The sequence below is a fragment of the Siphateles boraxobius genome, unplaced genomic scaffold, assembly GCF_051911475.1.
Source record: "Siphateles boraxobius isolate OS27281-9 unplaced genomic scaffold, OSU_SipBor_1 31, whole genome shotgun sequence".
In the NCBI taxonomy this organism is placed as follows: domain Eukaryota; kingdom Metazoa; phylum Chordata; class Actinopteri; order Cypriniformes; family Leuciscidae; genus Siphateles; species Siphateles boraxobius.
Window position 1 is genome coordinate 3,947,282 of NW_027508931.1, and position 19,339 is coordinate 3,966,620.

At 43.1% G+C, this 19,339-nt stretch overlaps 1 protein-coding gene across 3 annotated transcripts in view; it reads left to right on the plus strand.

Moving 5' to 3' along the window:
• ampd3b (adenosine monophosphate deaminase 3b) overlaps positions 1-19,339 on the plus strand; it is a 66,292-nt gene that overhangs the window by 29,098 nt on the left and 17,855 nt on the right. For all 3 annotated transcript variants that reach the window (XM_077193427.1, XM_077193432.1, XM_077193429.1), the window contains 8 exons: positions 15,175-15,397; positions 15,775-15,946; positions 16,204-16,369; positions 17,844-18,063; positions 18,174-18,303; positions 18,400-18,594; positions 18,702-18,833; positions 18,950-19,113. In XM_077193427.1, coding sequence (XP_077049542.1) covers positions 15,175-15,397; positions 15,775-15,946; positions 16,204-16,369; positions 17,844-18,063; positions 18,174-18,303; positions 18,400-18,594; positions 18,702-18,833; positions 18,950-19,113 — 1,402 coding nt within the window. The remainder of the gene's footprint in view (positions 1-15,174; positions 15,398-15,774; positions 15,947-16,203; positions 16,370-17,843; positions 18,064-18,173; positions 18,304-18,399; positions 18,595-18,701; positions 18,834-18,949; positions 19,114-19,339) is intronic.

Here is a 19,339-nt window from a genome sequence, read left to right on the forward strand (position 1 = left end):
CACCATAACAACCACCCAGAACACCCTAGCAACCACCCAAAATACCTTAGCAACCGCCTAGCAAACACCCAGAACACCTTAGCAACCCACTAGAAACACCCTAGCAACTTTAAATTACTTCAAATTATACTTTAAACTTTAAACCACTTTCAACTATTTAAAACTTTAAACTAATTCAAACTTTAAACTAATTAAAACGTCAAACTACTTTAAAATTCAAACTACAAACTTCTAACTACTTAAACTTTCTGGTCAAAACTTTCACAAGCCAACTTAAAGTTTGTCTTGACAAACTTTTTCTAGTTATTAGTGGTGCTTGCCAAAGGCAAGGCATCACTAGTGTTCTTCTTCATACTTATTATTAGTGGTGCTTGCCATAGGCAAAGCAACACTAGTGTTATTGTGCATACTTATTATTAGTGTGAATGCTTTCAAGCATTCACACTATTGAAATCCAAATCTTTATTATTATTATTCCGTATTCTTCCGTGGTCGCTTTCAACTCCTCTCTACTTTGTGCTACAAAAACCATTCAAGTATCAAAATGTTCAGCTTTTCAAGTACATGTGTGCTATTATTTTTCTTTTTTATAACTTTTATACTTTTTAAATTATTAATCTTTTTGTGCATTTTTTTTAACATGTAAGTCAATGGAGAATTCTTCAAATCCTGCTTTATGCTCCTTCTGCTTTCAAAGCCCACTACTTCTGCATACTTTCAGCTATTTTTGTCATTTCAACTTTAAAATGTTGAGAAATCTTTAAGCTATTAACATTGTATTCAACTTTTTGAAATCTTTTATACTTTTTTCACAATCTCTACTTTAGTCTCATGAAGTTTTTCAAGCCGTTTCTCAGATTTTAATGGAAGCGGATAAGAGAGACTGTTCAGAGCTAGAGCACGTGATGTCATCTGCTAGAGTGAGCCAGCTTGAAAACTAATCGTAAAAAATAATTTTTAAATCGCTGGCCTGGCCACAATTTTAACTCTTCGTGCATGTAATTATACTTGAAACGTAGGTATTTTTGTTGTGCTTCCTCACGTGTGTTTAGTAAATCCCTCGGACTTACAGTTTTTCCTCTGTGTCCTTCCAAAGGACAAGAGTGACAGACAATCCTCCATTGGCAGCAATTATAAATTCAGGTCAAACTTTGGTCCGTAATGCTCTGATCACTAGTTTTTCAACTTGCCAAAGTGGTCTCTTTTTTCAACTCTATCCACACAAAAAATACATCACATCGTTCACAAAGGCCTTGTCTCGCTCACGGTCAGGTCATTTCGCCGATACAACCTATAGTTTTGTCTCTAGGGAGGTTTGTTCGAGGCCAAGTATCAGCGATTTTGCCCTCTGTCTAAATAGGAAAGCTGATTGCACAGGTGATGTTGATTAGCACAGATCAAAGGGGCACAGATCAAAGGGAGACACACATAATTGGTCCTGTGTTCTGATTGGTGCACAGTCACTGAGCTCTTTTCTGAAGGAACTTTACAGGTTTTTGTTGCATTTATGCTTCTGCTTCTCCTGTTCTCCCTCCCTCTTTCTTTCTCTTTGTAACTAATCTATCTTTCTTTCTACCTAATCCTTATTTCTTTCTTTCTACCTAATCTTTCTTTCTTTCTAACTAATCCATCTTTCTTTCTTTCTAACTAATCCTTCTTTCTCTTTCTTTCTTTCTTTCTTTCTTTCTTTCTTTCTTTCTTTCTTTCTTTCTTTCTTTCTCTCTTTCTTTCTTTCTTTCTTTCTTTCTACCTAATCTTTCTTTCTTTCTTTCTTTCTACCTAATCTTTCTTTCTTTCTAACTAATCCATCTTTCTTTCTTTCTAACTAATCTTTCTTTCTTTTTCTTTCTTTCTTTCTTTCTTTCTTTCTTTCTTTCTTTCTTTCTTTCTTTCTTTCTTTCTTTCTTTCTTTCTACCTAATCTTTCTTTCTTTCTTTCTACCTAATCTTTCTTTCTTTCTACCTAATCTCCTTCTTTCTAACTAATCCATCTTTCTTTCTTTCTAACTAATCCTTCTTTTTTTTCTTTCTTTCTTTCTTTCTTTCCTTTTTTCTTTCTTTCTTTCTTTCTACCTAATCTTTCTTTCTTTGTAACTAATCCATCTTTCTTTCTTTCTAACTAATCCTTCTTTCTTTTTCTTTCTTTCTTTCTTTCTTTCTTTCTTTCTTTCTTTCTTTCTTTCTTTCTCTCTTTCTTTCTTTCTTTCTTTCTACCTAATCTTTCTTTCTTTCTTTCTACCTAATCTTTCTTTCTTTCTAACTAATCCATCTTTCTTTCTTTCTAACTAATCCTTCTTTCTTTTTCTTTCTTTCTTTCTTTCTTTCTTTCTTTCTTTCTTTCTTTCTTTCTTTCTTTCTACCTAATCTTTCTTTCTTTCTTTCTACCTAATCTTTCTTTCTTTGTAACTAATCCATCTTTCTTTCTTTCTAACTAATCCATCTTTCTTTCTTTCTAACTAATCCTTCTTTCTTTCTTTCTTTCTTTCTTTCTTTCTTTCTTTCTTTCTTTCTTTCTTTCTTTCTTTCTTTCTTTCTTTCTTTGCATTTCAGTTAAGCATTTTAAGCATTCACACGCATGTTCCGCAGGAAATGCTCTGTTTCTAGTTCTTATTCTTCTGGCCACATTTTGACGCGATACTCCTCCCGCAGTTTTTGTCACAGACCCATGAATGAGGTGTCAAAACGTGCGGCCTGTTCGGGGATGGTGTGCTATGACTTTTATAAGGGATCGGGGGTACGATGTTCGCCCCAGGGGTGAAAAAACGGCCGAAAAATCCCATAGACTTAACATTGCGTCAAACTTTGACGAGTCGTAGCTCGAAACGAGGAGAATTAATTTAATGTAAGAACATACCACACAATGGGGTAAAAGTTGCACCCCTGGGGGGCAGGAGCGGCCCAAAGTTGCCCCATTGACTTACTATGGTGTAGGACGGCCCATTTCATGCCATAGAAACCGCTTTTATATTGAACATAACTCTGGATCACAGTATCATAGAGACAAAGGGGCAGGCTCATTTTACTCAGACGGCCAATCAGTCTCTCAGGATCATTGTGAAGCTATCAAGCCACGGCTATTTGACTCGGGCCAGCAAACAGCCAATCCTGAATCACCTCAACACATCCTAACCCCTCCCTAGCAACCATTGTCAAGCACCTTAGCAACAAAAATCCAAAGAGGGATATCTTCCATTCTGAATGTCACAAAGGCGTGGGAGTTGGTTTATATCATTCATACTGACAAGAAGCCTTTGGAGTTTCATGATTGGCAGCTGCCAAGCCACTCCCTAGCAACCAAACAGAGTACCCTAGCAACCATTTCGCAAGACCTATATCTCTGCATCAAAACATCGTATAGAGATGGGGGTTGGTTTATACATTCACATTGACTTTGGAGCTTCATGATTGGCAGCTGCCAAGCCACTCCCTAGCAACTAAACAGAGTACCCTAGCAACCGTTTTGCAAGACCAATATCTCTGCATCAGAACATCGTATAGAGATGGGGGTGGGCTCTTTTGACTCATGCTAGCAAACAGGACTTGCTACATGCTACACATGCTAGCAGTGAATAGCTACATGCTAATATTGATTAGCTAAGTGCTAAATCATGCCAATAAAATGCTACAAACTCAACAGTAACCATCTTTGACAAATACCAACCACCTAGTAACACCATAGCAACCACCCAGATTACCCTAGCAACACCCTAGCAACCACCCAGAACACCCTAGCAACTGCCAAGCAACGCCCTAGCAACCACCCAGAACACCCTAGCAACCACCAGAACACCCTAGCAACCACCTAGCAACACCATAGCAACCACCCAGAATACCCTAGCAACCGCCTAGCAACACCCTAGCAACCACCCAGAACACTCTAGCGACCGCCTAGCAACCACCCAGAATACCCTAGCAACCGCCTAGCAACACCATTGCAACCACCCAGAACACCATAGCAACCGCCTAGCAACACCCTAGCAACCACCCAGAATACCCTAGCAACCTCCTAGCAACACCATAGCAACTACCCTAGCAACACCCTAGCAACTGCCTAGCAACACCCTAGCAACCACCCAGAACACCCTTGCAACCGCCTAGCAACACCATAGCAACCACCCAGAATACCCTGGCAACCGCCTAGCAACGCCCTAGCAACCGAGTGGCGAGTTTTACCACTGCAAGCACCACTTCACATTTTCTTCTGGAAATGTACATTCTAGTTCTTCTTATTATTATTCCACACAAAAGTTTGGCGCGTAACTAGTCCCGCAGCTTTTGTCACAGACCCACGAATGAGGCGTCAAATCGTGCGGCCTATTGAGGAGAGGTGTGCTATGACTTTTATGAGCGATCAGGTGTACGGTGTTTGCCCCACGGGCAAAAAAGCGGCCGAAAAATCCCATAGACTTAACATTGAGACAAACTTTGACCACTCGTATCTCTGAGCGAGAATTTCGCAGAAATGTGTGGGTCACTACAATTGAAGAGGCTGGCAGGCTCTGTAAGAACATACCTCACAATGGGGTAAAAGTTGCACCCCTGGGGGGCAGGAGCTGCCCAAAGTAGCCCCATTGACTTACTATGTTGTGAACGGCCCCTGAAATGAATGTGTTATTAGTGTCACAGACCCCTGAGTGAGGCGTCAAATCGACCGGCTCATTGAGGAGAGGTGTGCTATGACTTTTCTAAGCGATCGGGTGTACGATGTTCGCACAGCGGACGAAAAAGCGGCCAAAAAAGTCCCATTGACTTAACATTGCGGAATATTCAGAAATGTAAATCCCAACCGACTTTTTCACACACACAGACACAAAGGGCCTGACACCCCTGCGTTTCTCTCTCCCTCTCTCTCTCCCTCAGAGGATTTATATTATCAAGCAGCCAATAAGTAATGGCTTAAAATCTTCATAGCCTCACCCTAGCAACCAATTACAGCACCCTAGCAACCGTAGGCCATAGGCACTCGTTAATAAAGATTTTAAGAACTCTATAATAACTCTATAGTGACTATCTGTTCCTATATTATAATAAATACATGCTGACAGCCAATCATTCAATCACCTCAACACTTCCTAGCCCCTCCCTAGCAACCATTGTCGAGCACCTTAGCAACTAAAATCTATAGAGGGGTATCTTCCATTCTGAATGTCACAGAGGCATGGGAGTAGGGATGCTAACCGATGACCGTTTGACTGATGGTTGACCGTCTCAACGTTAACCGATCAAAGTTGTCGGTTAAAAAAAAAAGTGATCTCTAAATTAGGCTATTATAGACAGTGGACTAAACGCTACTACAGTTAGCCATCTCATTCCAAGATATTGTTGTGTGAAGTGAACAAATCCCTCACACTCAATTTTTCATAACTCGCCTGTTTGTACTTAATAAACCAATAAAAACATTTGGCGCGAGGTCACAGCGTTTGGGTTTGCGCGCTCACAAGGTTTGCGAAAAGTAAAGGCTACAGGCTAAAACACTCGAGGTAAGAGCCAGGGCAGACCACAGGATGAAGCGTGCAAAGAAACGTAGTGCGTGGGACCATTTCACCAAAAAGAATGACACAGTAAGTTGCAAGTTGTGTGATACAGTGCTTAGATACAGTAGTAATACTGTAGAAAAACATTACATCTACATTTCAGTGGTAACAGATAAGGTGATGATGATCATCATCTTTCTTTATTATTGTTAGCACTAATGTTACCTCAAACTAAAGCGGAGTCTCTTCGGAGCTGTCATTTTCTTAAATGAGCCGCTGCAATGTTTCAAATGAGCTTCTAACGCTAGACTAACGCCTTTATTTTCAACGCGATCACCTTGTACCCAAACCATTTCAAAACTAAGGAGCCATTTGTCCTCCGATTACATACAAGCTCCTCGGCGCCGCGTTTGCGGGACTCATGTTTCGCGCTGTAGGGGATTTTAAAAAAGTGACGTGAGTGGAAGCGCGGCGCAGTGTGTGTGTGTGTGTGTGTGTGAGCGGGAGGCAGAGAGAGATGCGACAGAGTTGCGAAATTGCAGGCGCGGCTCGAAATGGCTGTTATTTCAAATAGCGTGGCATATTTTAAACTAATCGGTTTCAACCGGCTAACGAGGCTCGGTGGTCGGTCAAGAAAATTTTTAGTTTTCGCCATCCCTACATGGGAGTTGGTTTATATCATTCATACTGACAAGCAGCCTTTGGAGTTTCATGACTGGCAGCTGCCAAGCCACTCCCTAGCAACCAAACAGAGTACCCTAGCAACCATTTTGCAAGACCTATATCTCTGTATCAGAACATCATATAGAGATGGGGTTAACACAAGTTTGACTCTGGGCAGCAAACAGCCAATCATGAATCATTTCAACACTTCCTAGCCCCTCCCTAGCAACCATTGTTGAACACCTTAGCAACCAAAATCCATGAAGGGATATCTTCCATTCTAAATGTCACAGAGGCATGGGAGTTGGTTTATATCATTCATACTGACAAGCAGCCTTTGGACTTTCATGACTGGCAGCTGCCAACCCACTCCCTAGCAACCAAACAGAGTACCCTAGCAACCATTTGGCAAGACCTATATCTCTTCATCAGAACATCGTATAGAGATTGGGGTTGTCTCTTTTGACTCATGCTAGCAAACAGAATTTCCAATATGCTACACATGCTAGCTGTGAATAGCTACATGCTAATGGCGATTAGGTAAGTGCTAAATCATGCCAAGAAAATGCTAAGAACTCCAATAGTAACCATCTTTGACAACTACCAACCACCTAGTGACACCATAGCAACCACCCAGAATACCCTAGCAACAATCAGAATACCCTAGCAACCGCCTAGCAACACCATAGCAACCACCTAGAACAACCTAGCAACCACCTAGCAACACCCTAGCAACCATCCAGAGTACCCTAGCAACCATCTAGCAACCACCCAGAATACCCTAGCAACCACCTAGCAACATCATAGTAACCACCCACAACATCCTAGCAACCACCCAGAATACCCTAGCAACCGTTTAGCAACACCATAGCAACCACTCAAAACACCCTAGCATCCGCCTAGCAACCACCCAGAACACCCTAGCAACCACCTAGCAACATCATAGCAACCACCCAGAATACCCTAGCAACCACCTAGAAACATCATAGCAACCACCCAGAACACCCTAGCAACCGCCTAGCAACCACCCAGATCACCCTAGCAACCACCTAGAAACACCATAGCAACCACCTAGCAACCTCATAGTAACCACCCAGAACATCCTAGCAACCACCCAGAATACCCTAGCAACCGCTTAGCAACACCATAGCAACCACTCAAAACACCCTAGCAACCGCCTAGCAACCACCCAAAACACCCTAGCAACGCCCTAGCAACCACCCAGAACACCCTAGCAACCACCAGGAATACCCTAGCAACCACTCAAAACACCCTAGCAACAGAAGAACAGAAGAAAGCATAAAACATCCCAATTTAGTCCATAAGTAAAATAAATATCCTTCAAAACAACACTAGGAAGCAGCTAATGTCATTTTCTCTCTGATAAAATATTCAGTCCAGTCTCTATAAATCTGAATATTGCAGAAATTAACATTTTCCACAAATTCACATACTCTTCTCATACAAAAGTCGAAGATGAATAGGATTTCAAACTGAAAAAAACAACCACATGCAATTAAAACGTAACATACCTCCACTGTCAGTGATTGCCAAAATAAAGGTTTAATTTGCAACCTATTAAGCTTCAGAAGAAAACAAGCAAATTAATTTATTGTCAAATGTTAATCCATTTGAAAGATCCAATTATTTTTCATAATGAATGTAATGAGTCATGCCCTATAATTAGCATTTGGTCCTTACACAGAAATAAAGTCCATGTTAAATGGATAAATAGTTATTCTGTTAAACCAGATTATAAACATTACTGAATCATGTGTGACTAAAATATAGCATTTCTAAACCTAAAAACAACCAGATTTTGTTTATTTCATACTATTAGGGCTGACAATTGAATAAAATTGTGATTAATGTCATGATTTTTGACAAGTTTGTCAAAAGCAGAACAAAACCACAATAACATTAAATTCTGTAAATATTGTTGTTGATGTTAAAAATATTGCATTAAACATTTAATTTATGTCTTTCATTATCAACTTTGAAAACTCTAAAAGATACATTTAGTAAAGTGTCAGATTTTCTATAGACCCAGACACAAGACACTTTGCCTTTTCTTACAGTGTTGCATGTAAAAGTTACACTTTGTAAATGTGCTGCATAAACTTCTGCTTCACGGTGATGGTTGTGCATACATTCTGATATGTGAAAGAACAATGACTCAATATTTAACATGCTTTATTAGAAACATTCATGTATTATTATGAATATATACACAACTCCATTTCCAGAAAAGAAAATTTGTAAAATGCAATTAAATCAAAAATCGGTGATTTGTTAATTCCCTTTAAACTTTATTTAACTGACAAAACATACAATGAAAAGATTTCCATTGTTTTCACTGACTAACTTAATTGTATTATGTAAATATAAACAAATTTTGATTTTACTAGCTGCAACACACTCCAAAAAAGTTGGGACAGAGACACATTTATACCAATATACCAATATTTAGCAAAAAAAGTAAATATTTATTTCAACTGGATATGAATATAAAGAGGTTAACAATGCTAAATGTTTGGGGAAAAACATCTTAAGGTGCCACATGTTATAAACTTGTCACACACCTGGTTTAGATAAACAGTCGAAGTCAACTGTATAAGAAAGATAAAACGTCTTGGTTACTAATGTGACCCTCGTTCCCTGACGCGTCATTGGGATCACTTCATTGAGCCCTATCAACTTTGAGTGTCTACAGAACAAGCCAATGAACGTTGGTGTGCGTGAAAAGCGGCACGCGCCCCGCCCCGCAGCGCGGGTATAAACAGGAAGCGGGCACACGCACTCATTATTTTTCGCTGAGGAGCCGAGATTGAAACTGCCCTACAGCGATGGTCAACAACCGTGGCGACGGGACGTCACGTCTCCCGTTTCCTCCTTCAGGGAACGAGGGTTACATTAGTAACCAAGACATTCCCTTTCAGTCGCTCACATTCTACGTGACGTCGACGTGACAACGTTTTCCAAAGGAAAACGCCACTGTTGCTGCCACATCCAGCGCCCTACAGAAGACTCTCAGACCCCCATCTGGCTGGGGCGGAAGACCTGCGTAGACAGAGTTCACTGCTGTTCCGTTATACCCCACACAGTGGAACTCTTGAATAACACTGGGAAAGCGTACCCTGAACAAGGAAGGAAGGGACGCTGCGGAAGCCACATCCTGCCCGAAGGGAGGTAACATGTGGAGAATACACATATGGACGCTCCGCAACGTCTGACTGCCGAGGGGGTGCAGAGGAACTCTACAGGGTTCGCTTGAGTGGGGAACTCGACTGGAGCAAAAAAGCGCACGTATCCGCTCCATGTGGAGGGGAGTGGCGCAGCAAGCCGACACTAGAGCGGGAACTTCGGTGTTACCGGCTGGTTGAAGTGAGCACACAGGAAGAAACCGGCTCAACACATAGGCTTTAAAACCTAGCGAACGTGTTAGGTGTCGCCCAGCTCGCAAATCTACATATGTCTGTCAGCGAGGGGCCGTGTGCCAGCGCCCAAGAAGAAGCGACACCCCTAGTGGAGTGGGCTCCCAACCCGGGCGGGCAAGGCACGCCTTGGGCTTCGTAAGCCAAGGCGATGACATCCACTATCCAGTGGGTCATCCTTTGCTTGGAGACAACCTTTCCCTTCTGCTGGCCTCCGTAACAGACGAAGAGCTGATCTGAGGACCTGAGGCTTTGCGTTCTGTCCACGTACAGGCGCAGAGCGCGGAAAGGACAGAGAAAAACCAGGGCTTGCAGGTTCACACCCTGGTCTCGGAAGGGGGTGGTGGGAACCTTGGGCACGTATCTGGGCCGGGGTCTCAGGATCACGAGAGAGTTAGCCGGGCCGAATTCTAGGCATGAATCGTCGACCGAAAATGCATGCAGGTCCCCTACCCTCTTGATGGAGGCCAATGCAACCAGGAGTACTGCAATGGCTCAAAGGGTGGTCTCTGAAGGGCAGAAAGGACCATAGACAAATCCCAAGAGGGTATAGAGAGTGGGCGAGGAGGATTGATTTAGTCTGCTCGCTCCCCTCAGGAACCTGATGATCAGGTCATGCTTTCCCAGCGACTTACCTTCAACTTCATCGTGATGTGTGGCGATAGCGGCAACATACACTTTAAGGGTGGAGGGAGACAGCCTTCGCTACAACCCATCTTGCAGGAAGGAAAGCACAGCTCTGATCGAGCAAGTTCGGGGGTTCTCCTCGTGAGAAGAACACCAGCCAACGAACAGGTTCCACTTCAACGCATAGAGGTGCCTCGTAGAGGGAGCTCTAGTGGAAGTGATGGTGTCAACTACCACAGGGGGTAGATCACCTAGAACCTCCGCGTCCCGTCCAGGGACCAGACATGAGTTTTCCAGAGGTCTGGACGCGGGTGCCATAGGGTGCCCCGTCTCTGAGAGAAAAGGTCCTCTCTCAGAGGAATGGGCCAGGGAGGGGCTTTCGCGGGGAGAGCTAGTTCCGGGAACCAGGTCCAGTTGGGCCAATACGGCGCAACTAACAAGACCTACTCCTCGTCTTCCCTGACCTTGCACAAGGTCTGTGCAAAAAGGCTCACTGGGGGAAACGCATACTTGCGTAGGCCCGGGGGCCAGCAGTGTACCAGAGCATCCGTGCCGACGGTCCCCTCGGTCAGGGAGTAGAACAACTGGCAGTAAGACGTGTCCGGGGCGGCAAACAGATCTACCTGTGCGATCCCGAAGCACCTGAAAATCAGCTGGACCGCCTGGAGATGGAGTCGCCATTCTCCTGGTAGCACCCGCTGCCGTGAGGGCTCGTCGGTTGCACGGTTGAGCAGGCCTGGAATATAAACAGCAGAAAGCGACCTCAGATGCTGCTGACTCCAAAGGAGGAGATGGCGGGCGAGTTGTGACATGCGGTGGGAGTGTAGACCACCTTTACGGTTGATGTACGCAACGGTCGCAGTGCTGTCCGTACGGACCAGTACATACTTGCCTAGTAGCGGTGTTTTGAAGCGGCACAGCGCAAGATGTACTGCTAACAACTCAAGGCAGTTGATGTGCCAATGCAGTTGAGGCCCCGTCCACAGACCTGAAACTGCATGCCCCTTGTACGTGGCCCCCCAGCCTGTGGCAGAGGCATCCGTGGTGACCATGGAGTGCCTGGACACTTGTTCTAGGGGAACACCTGCCCGCAGGAGCGAAGGGTCCGACCACAAGCTGAGAGTTTGGCGACAGTGCGGAGCTACTTGGACCCGACACGAGCCGCTCTGCCACGCCCATCTCGGGACTCGATCGTGGAGCCAGTGTTGGAGCGGCCTCATATGAAGCAATCCGAGCGGCGTTACGGTGTCTGCAGATGCCATATGCCCCAGGAGCCTCTGAAACAGTTTCAGTGGTGCCACTGTTCTGCGTCTGAGTGTGCTCACGCAGTTCAACACTGACTGGACGCGGGCCTCGGTGAGACGCGCTGTCATGTTGATCGAGTCCAACTCCATACAGAGAAAAAAGAGATCCACTGCCCGGGGGTGAGTTTGCTCTTTTCCCAGTTGACCCGAAGCCCTAGGTGGCTGTGATGACTGAGCACCATGTCCCTGTGTTCGCAAAACTGCTCTCTCGACTGGGCGAGAATAAGCCAGTTGTCGAGGTAGTTGAGAATGCGAACACCACGCTCACACATGGGAGCAATGGCCGCCTCCGCGACTTTCGTGAAGACACGGGGCGACAGGGCCAGCCAGAAGGGTAAGATTTTGTACTGATATGCCCGTCCCTCGAACGCAAAGCGAAGAAACTGTCTGTGTCGATGGAGAATCGAGACATGAAAGTACGCGTCCTTCAGGTCGATCGCTGCAAACCAATCGTTTGAATGGCAGCCTGTGAAGGGACCTTGAACGGCACCCTGTGAAGGGACCAGTTCAGGACACGCAGGTCCAAGATAGGCCGTAACCCACCGATTTTCTTGGGTACAATGAAGTACGGGCTGTAGAAGCCGGTCTTCATATCGGCTGGAGGGACTGGCTCGATAGCGTCCTTCGCCAGTAGGACTGGGATCTCTGCCCTGAGCACAGGGGCACTGCCCGCCAGAACAGGGGTGAACAGAATGCCCTTGAACACAGGGGGACGTCTGAGTGTGTGGTGCAACACATACCTGCTTCCGTCGAAGGGCAGAGTGAGTGTGCGGAGGCGTCAGTGCGTCCAGAACACAGCCACTGCTGCTCGCTGGCGAAGAAAGAAGGGCTTGAGGGTGACAAGGCATAGCGTCGTCGACCGCCAAGTGCGCCCTCTTGGGACCCAGAGGTTTCAGAAATTGCTCTTTTGTTGAAAATGTGGGTACCACTGGCCCGTGGGTGGAACAATAAGAAAAGGAAACAAAAGATTGAGGTTGGTTGGAGGAGCTCTGGGTCAGAACCACCCTCGTTCATGTCCATGAGCGCCTGGGGCTGGTGGACCTGCAGAAGCGCCATGGCATGGAGGGCAGAAGCAGCCTGTCCACAGGTGCTGTAAGCCTTCGCCGTGAGACCGGACGAAAACTTACATGCCTTGGACGGGAGGCGCGGATTCCAGGAGGAAGCGGACGCACAGTTGCATCGCGACGGCATGCTCCACCGGCGGGACATCCACATACCCCTTAGCTGCTCCGCCGTCGGGCGTGGTGAGAAGGGAAGAGCCACTAGGACGGCTTCTGGCACTATACGGTGCCGTCCACGTCCTAGTAAGCTCCTCATGCACTTCCGGAAAGAATGGTACCGGGGCGGCGTGCTGAGAACCAGCACGGCCCGCCCCGAGATACCAATCGTCCAACCGAGAAGGTTCGGGACGTGGTGAAGGGTTCCACGCAAGCCCGACCTTCTCGGCGGCCCGGGAAAGCATGGGGTACACAATCAAAGAGGAAAGCCCACCGAGACTGACACATACACAGACACAGACACACACAAACAATGCTGTGAAAACAGCAGTTGTGAGCTGTAATGCTCACCGCCACCGCTGATCGCGCCGTCACACCAGCACTGGAACAGAGTATTTTCCCTTTGAAGCAGTCTTTAACGTTGCAGCAGTCTGCAGAAAATCAGAGCCAAAACGAAAGCTCGGCTCCGAAGCAAAAGACAATGAGTGCGTGCGCCCGCTTCCTGTTTATACCTGCTTCAGCTTCAGTGCGTTTTCACGCACGCCAACGTTCATTGGCTTGTTCTGTAGACACTCGAAGTTGATAGGGCTCCCTGAAGTGATCACAATGACGTTGTCACGTCGAACGTGAGCGACTGAAAGGGAAATAATTATATTTTCTCTATTTGCAGTGTATTAGTATATATTTTCTGTGCAGCTTGTTTCTGCTACTGTTGTTAAAATAACCACGTCATCTGCAGCTCTTAATGTGGAGCTTTACATCTTTAGTGGAGAAGAGAAGCAACATCATTACAGTACAGTATCATTACTGCTCCGTTGTTTTGATGCGCTGCTCACTTTAATCTGTGAAATGGTAAAATGGCACAATTATTTCCCGCCGCGGTCCAGATGGATCCAAGCCAGGGTCTGGAAATGGAGGTTCTCTATTTGATTTAAAATACAACTGAAACATGGACACATTTCCACTGTCTTTTGGATCATCTGAGATGAGCTCGGGGCCAGAAAACTCGCAGTCATCTCTGCATAGAATCAATGTAAAGCTTTATCGTAACAGAGATTCAAGTTGCATTTCTTGAAGCAGTGTCAAATTGTGTTAAGTCAAAACGGTTTTCCAAAGCAGTTACTCTCGATCACACATGGCTATATTTAACACAGTAGAATGATGGTTTCTCGTGCAGTGCCATCTGAGGGCTCGAAGGTCATGTTTCCTGCCTTGATCTCACATACTGGGATTTCTCTGAATTCCCTGAATCTTATCAGGATACTATGGAAGGTAGATGGTAAAATACTTAAATTCTTTGCAATCTTGCATTGAGAAATGTGATTTTTGAATTATTAGACAATTCACTTATGAAACTTGACACAAAGTGATGAGCCATGACCCATCTTTGCCTGCAAAGACTGAGATCCTCCTTTTATACAGAATCACGATGCTCTCACCTATTACCAATTCATCTGTTTATAGTGGACTGTTTTAAAACAGTTTAACATTCTATAACCTTTTCACTTTAATTCAGCCTCTGTCCCAACTTTTTTGGAGTGTGTTGCAGCCATCAAAAGCAAAATTGGTTGAATACCGAATACAATTAAGTTTGTCGGTGAAATCATTGGAAATCTTTTCTTTCTACTTTTGTCTGTTAAATAAAGGTTCAAGAGAATTAACGAATCACAGATTCTTGATTTTATTGCATTTTACATAATGTCCCAACTCTTCTGGAAATGGGGTTGTATATACATTAGTTCTCCTGTCGTTCTTTCTTCATGATTGTGCCTAAACTAATTATGATTGCCTACCAAGTAAATAAAGGAATGCTTGCTGTGCACCATGAGTAGTTTGCTGCCAGAGGACACACCAACAACTCTGGGACACTTTGGGAATCCAGTCTCTAATATGACAGAAACTTAGTTAACCTCATAGATACCTGACTAAGACCAAGGCACAAGATGCAGAGTGAAACCTGAACTGTGTGGACCGATACTTAAGGTCATATTTACAACTGTGATGTGTGCAGTTGCAAAACTGCCATGTACACATAAACACGTTTTTTTTTTTTTTTCACCTTCAATAATAGTTTTACATTAAGGCAAAATCCAGAAAATAATTTCTTAGCCAAAATATTACAATACTAATAGTACCATGACATTCATTTCAAAGCATATCTATCAGTTGTCAGGTTTTGGAAATATGCTAGTAACTCAGTCATAAGTCATAACACAAACACACAGTACACTTTCTAGTCTCATTTGATCAAAGTAAGGGATTTTGTGGAATAGATACAGGCTTGTGATCATAGATTGAGAAGCTGATGGAAAGGGTACTGCCCAAAGTAATGAAAGTTTTTAGAATACTTTTAACAAATGAACACCATGTACATAACAAGGTGTTACACCTGATAAAGAACGTTGACTAATTATAGAAAGAAAAAGCATTCTTTCTGATGGCACCACTCCTTGCAGAAATGCCGCGTCAGTTCACTAAGATCTCTCTCCAAGAGGTGGATGAGAAAGTGCGACTCATGGCTGAGAAAGTGTACGCTTCAGCTCTGAAGGAAGAAGAGTCTAAGAACAGCTTGTCCATGTTCACCGTCCCTGAAGACTGTCCCATTGGCTTACATCAGGCCAAGGAATGGGAGCTACGCAAAGAGATGGAGGAGCAGATGTCAGATAAATCTGTCAAGAGGTCAGTGAACTCAAATGTGCTACAGGTTGCAGAACTAATCAGCAGTTTGCATTATTGTGATATTCAATATGTATGTATTATTATAAAGATTTAACAAACGGCACTCACGTGATGACCGTAAAAAGCCTTAATTATCTGGGCTAAGTCACTAAATACAATTAAAAGTGTAGATATACACGTTTAATTGTTTTTAATGATTTAGCCCAGTTAATTAAAGGTTTTTTACTTTACTTTTACTTAGTGTTTTGTCTTTATAATTTGATGTTTACCTCAAGTTTATCCACTGAGCACCAATGGCTACGTAAAGACACCCGCGTAGCACTCTCTGCTTTTGTTGTTTGGTAAATGTATTTATTATTCTTTATACCCCATTTTAGGAGACAGAGTTTAAAGCTGATGCGATCCCAATCCTTGCAAATCCCCATCACTTCAGATTGGGCGTTGCCTGTGATTTCACCCCTGCTGACCCCTTCCACAGCCACAGGCCCTATGCCAGACAATATCCCAGAATTCCAGAGGGTCACCATCAGTGGAGACTACTGCGCAGGGGTAGGAGACCATTGGGCATGTATATAAAGTATCTTACATATTATATATTAAATATAGTTCATGATGTTACAAAAGATTTATAAATGCCGTTCTTTTTACATTTCTATTCATCAAAGAATGCTGAAAATGTAATATGGTTTCAACAGAAAAGATACTCCTTTCAAAAAATCTTAACACCTTTGACTATTGAACTGCAGTGTATATGCTGTACTCCTAAAAGCTGACAAAATGAATTCATCTATGATGATTTTGGACAGACAACAGTCGAGGACTATGAACAGGCAACAAAATCTCTGCTGACAGCACTCTTCATCAGAGAAAAATATTCCCGGCTGGCATATCACCACTTCCCCAGGACCACAGCCAGGTTTCTAAGGAGTGCCAATAATGAGAAATGGAGTGAGGAGGATGAAGTGCTGCCAGGTATGTCATGGTTGGCAACAGTTCATGCATTAATAAATTAAAGGTATTGTAGGCAATCTTCAGAGTGGTTAGCAATAGCAAGCTTGAAAAACACATGAAGATGAGTGTCACGAGACGAGAGACGGCGTTAAACTACCTCATGTCTCAGAACATTACAATAATAATGATATACAACTTCAAATTTACCAACATATTTTTTCCCACTGGGGTAAATTGGGCTGCAGAAATGTAAACCTCCAGATTATGATTTTTTTCCAACAATTTTTTTCATGTGGCAGGTACTTTATGTTTCTTTATTGACTACTTAAATAGCCCTTTAAATCATGGTGACACGATTTCGTAGTTGACTCATTTAGGAAGAGTGTTCTGGCACTTGTGGACACCCTGGGATGTCCTGAAGCCTTCTTCACTGCAGTTGAACCCCTCCTTGAAGTCTTGATCCGGTAAATGGTTCTTTCAGGTGCAATATTCTTAGCTTGCTGCAAATTCCTTGCATGTGAGGCCATTTTGGTGCAAAGCAGAGGGACGTTTTTTGAAGATTATAAAATTACATGTTATAATGACCTCAGTATCATCCAAAACAACCAAAACAAATGTGTGTAAAATTTTTATATTTCTTACATGATTTATACAGCTAATGAGCATGGGGTCAAATTGACCCCAAAGAACACTGATGCTACAAAATGTGTACTGGACTTATATGACTGGCATATAATCATTTCAATTTTGTGTTTACCCAGCTGCCCTTATTAAATGAGGAAAAGACATTAAAAATTAAGCAAAACAATAAAAGATGTCAATCATATATTTAGTACCACCTGACTATGAGAGATTCATATCGGTGTTGATAGTGTTGCCATTGAAACGCATAAATTCGAGTCATGCACAGCTCCGGGTATAACGTCACAGGTTTCCATCTCCTCCAAATTACAGTAGTTATAGCGTGAACACAGCATATGCACGTTGTTTTGGTTCAGGAAGAACTGTAAAAAGTGGCTTCTGTTTTGGTTGGGGTTCTCGCCTCGGTGAATGACGCCTGTCTAACTGCATGAAACGCACTGGTGCGCGGAGGTATGAAAATACATACGTTGACAGGCAGGTAGGACATTTTATTGTCCTACGGCTTCCACAGATGATCTACATTTAAATATATTTAGATCACTTAACTTAGTGATTGCTATCAGGACTTTAACCAGCCAGTGATTGCTATCAGGACTTTAACCAGCCATTGTTTCTCGCTTACCCTGCCTTTAACTGTTCAAAAAATTATAATGACAACAGCTTTGAGACATAAGTGAGAAATGACTGTCCTAAATCCTTAGTACTATTCTGTCTCAAAGACTGTAGTGTGTTCATTACGTTTGGGAAAGTGATACTAAAAACACCTAGTCCTGTTTCTATTCCTATCAGGACATCAATATGATATGACTTTAGTATTCATCTGCACTACCATGCTTTATTTCCATGGCAACAGATATCTGCCCCCCTCCAAGTGAGGGTGAGGATCCCTACAGTATGGAAGACCTCCCACAGGATCTGAACTACTCCCTGAGGATGAAAGATGGAATCATATATGTCTATGATAATGAGGATGCTTTAAAACGGGATCAGCCACGGAGCTTGCCATATCCTGACTTGGAAACTTTTGCTATTGACTTGAGCCACGTCCTTGCCATGATTGCAGACGGACCAACGTAAGTTTGGTTATATTATATTTATAACACTGCGATGCATATCTGTTATAATAATAATAATAATGATAATAATAATAATAATAATAGGTGAATTCAATTTTCTTTTATAGGAAGACCTATTGTCACAGAAGGCTTAACTTCCTGATGTCCAAGTTCCAACTACATGAAATGCTGAACGAGATGGCAGAGTTAAAGGAACTGAAAGGCGTTCCTCACAGAGACTTCTACAATGTCAGAAAGGTATTTCAAACAAAGTGGTATAAACACTAACATTTACATTACTTACTGCATAAATACCCTTTTCCCTCCTAAACGTACATATGTGTGAATATTCAGGTTGATACGCACATTCACGCAGCTGCCTGCATGAACCAGAAGCATCTTCTGAAGTTCATCCAGGACACCTATATGACAGAAGCAGAGCGAGTGGTGGTGGAGAAGAATGGAAAGATGCTCACCCTCAAACAGGTGTTTGACAATCTGAAAATGGACCCTTACGATCTCACAGTGGACTCATTAGATGTACACGCGGTACGTATTTCAGATAACCTCAGGACTTCCAAATGATGCTTTTATGCTACATTTTCTTGCAGAATAGATCTCGCCGCATTAAGAAATTGCTCTTTTGTTTGTTACAGGGCAGACAAACCTTTCATCGCTTTGATAAATTCAATTCCAAATACAACCCAGTGGGTGCTAGTGAGCTCCGAGAGATCTACCTCAAAAGTGATAACTACATCAATGGAGAATATTTTGCACGTCTCATCAAGGTAAAATTGATCAACTCGCATGCTGATGCACAAGATAAAATGAACTATAACTGTCAGAGCACACAGACTATTTTCTTAAGTGGGTAACAATCAATTGCATTGTTCCTGTTGTGCAGGAAGTTGCTCATAACCTGGAGGAGAGTAAATATCAGCATGCAGAACCCCGTCTCTCAATTTACGGCCGAGCCACTGAAGAGTGGGCCAGACTGTCCAAATGGTTTATCAAGCAAAAGTTGCACTCCCCTAACATGAAATGGATCATACAGGTCCCCAGGATTTAGTAAGTCCTCTTCTAATGTTAATTAACATATGAATTTAAAGAAATTTAACAGAGAAACTTAATAATGTAACACGACAAAATGGGCAAGACAATTTATATAGTTAAATAAAATAATTGTTTTCATTATATTTAAGAAATTGATTAAAAATATTGAGAACATGTATGAGAAATATGTTCTCAATACTGCCCTACAAAGGCAAAATACCTATACATGCTAGAGTGTCGA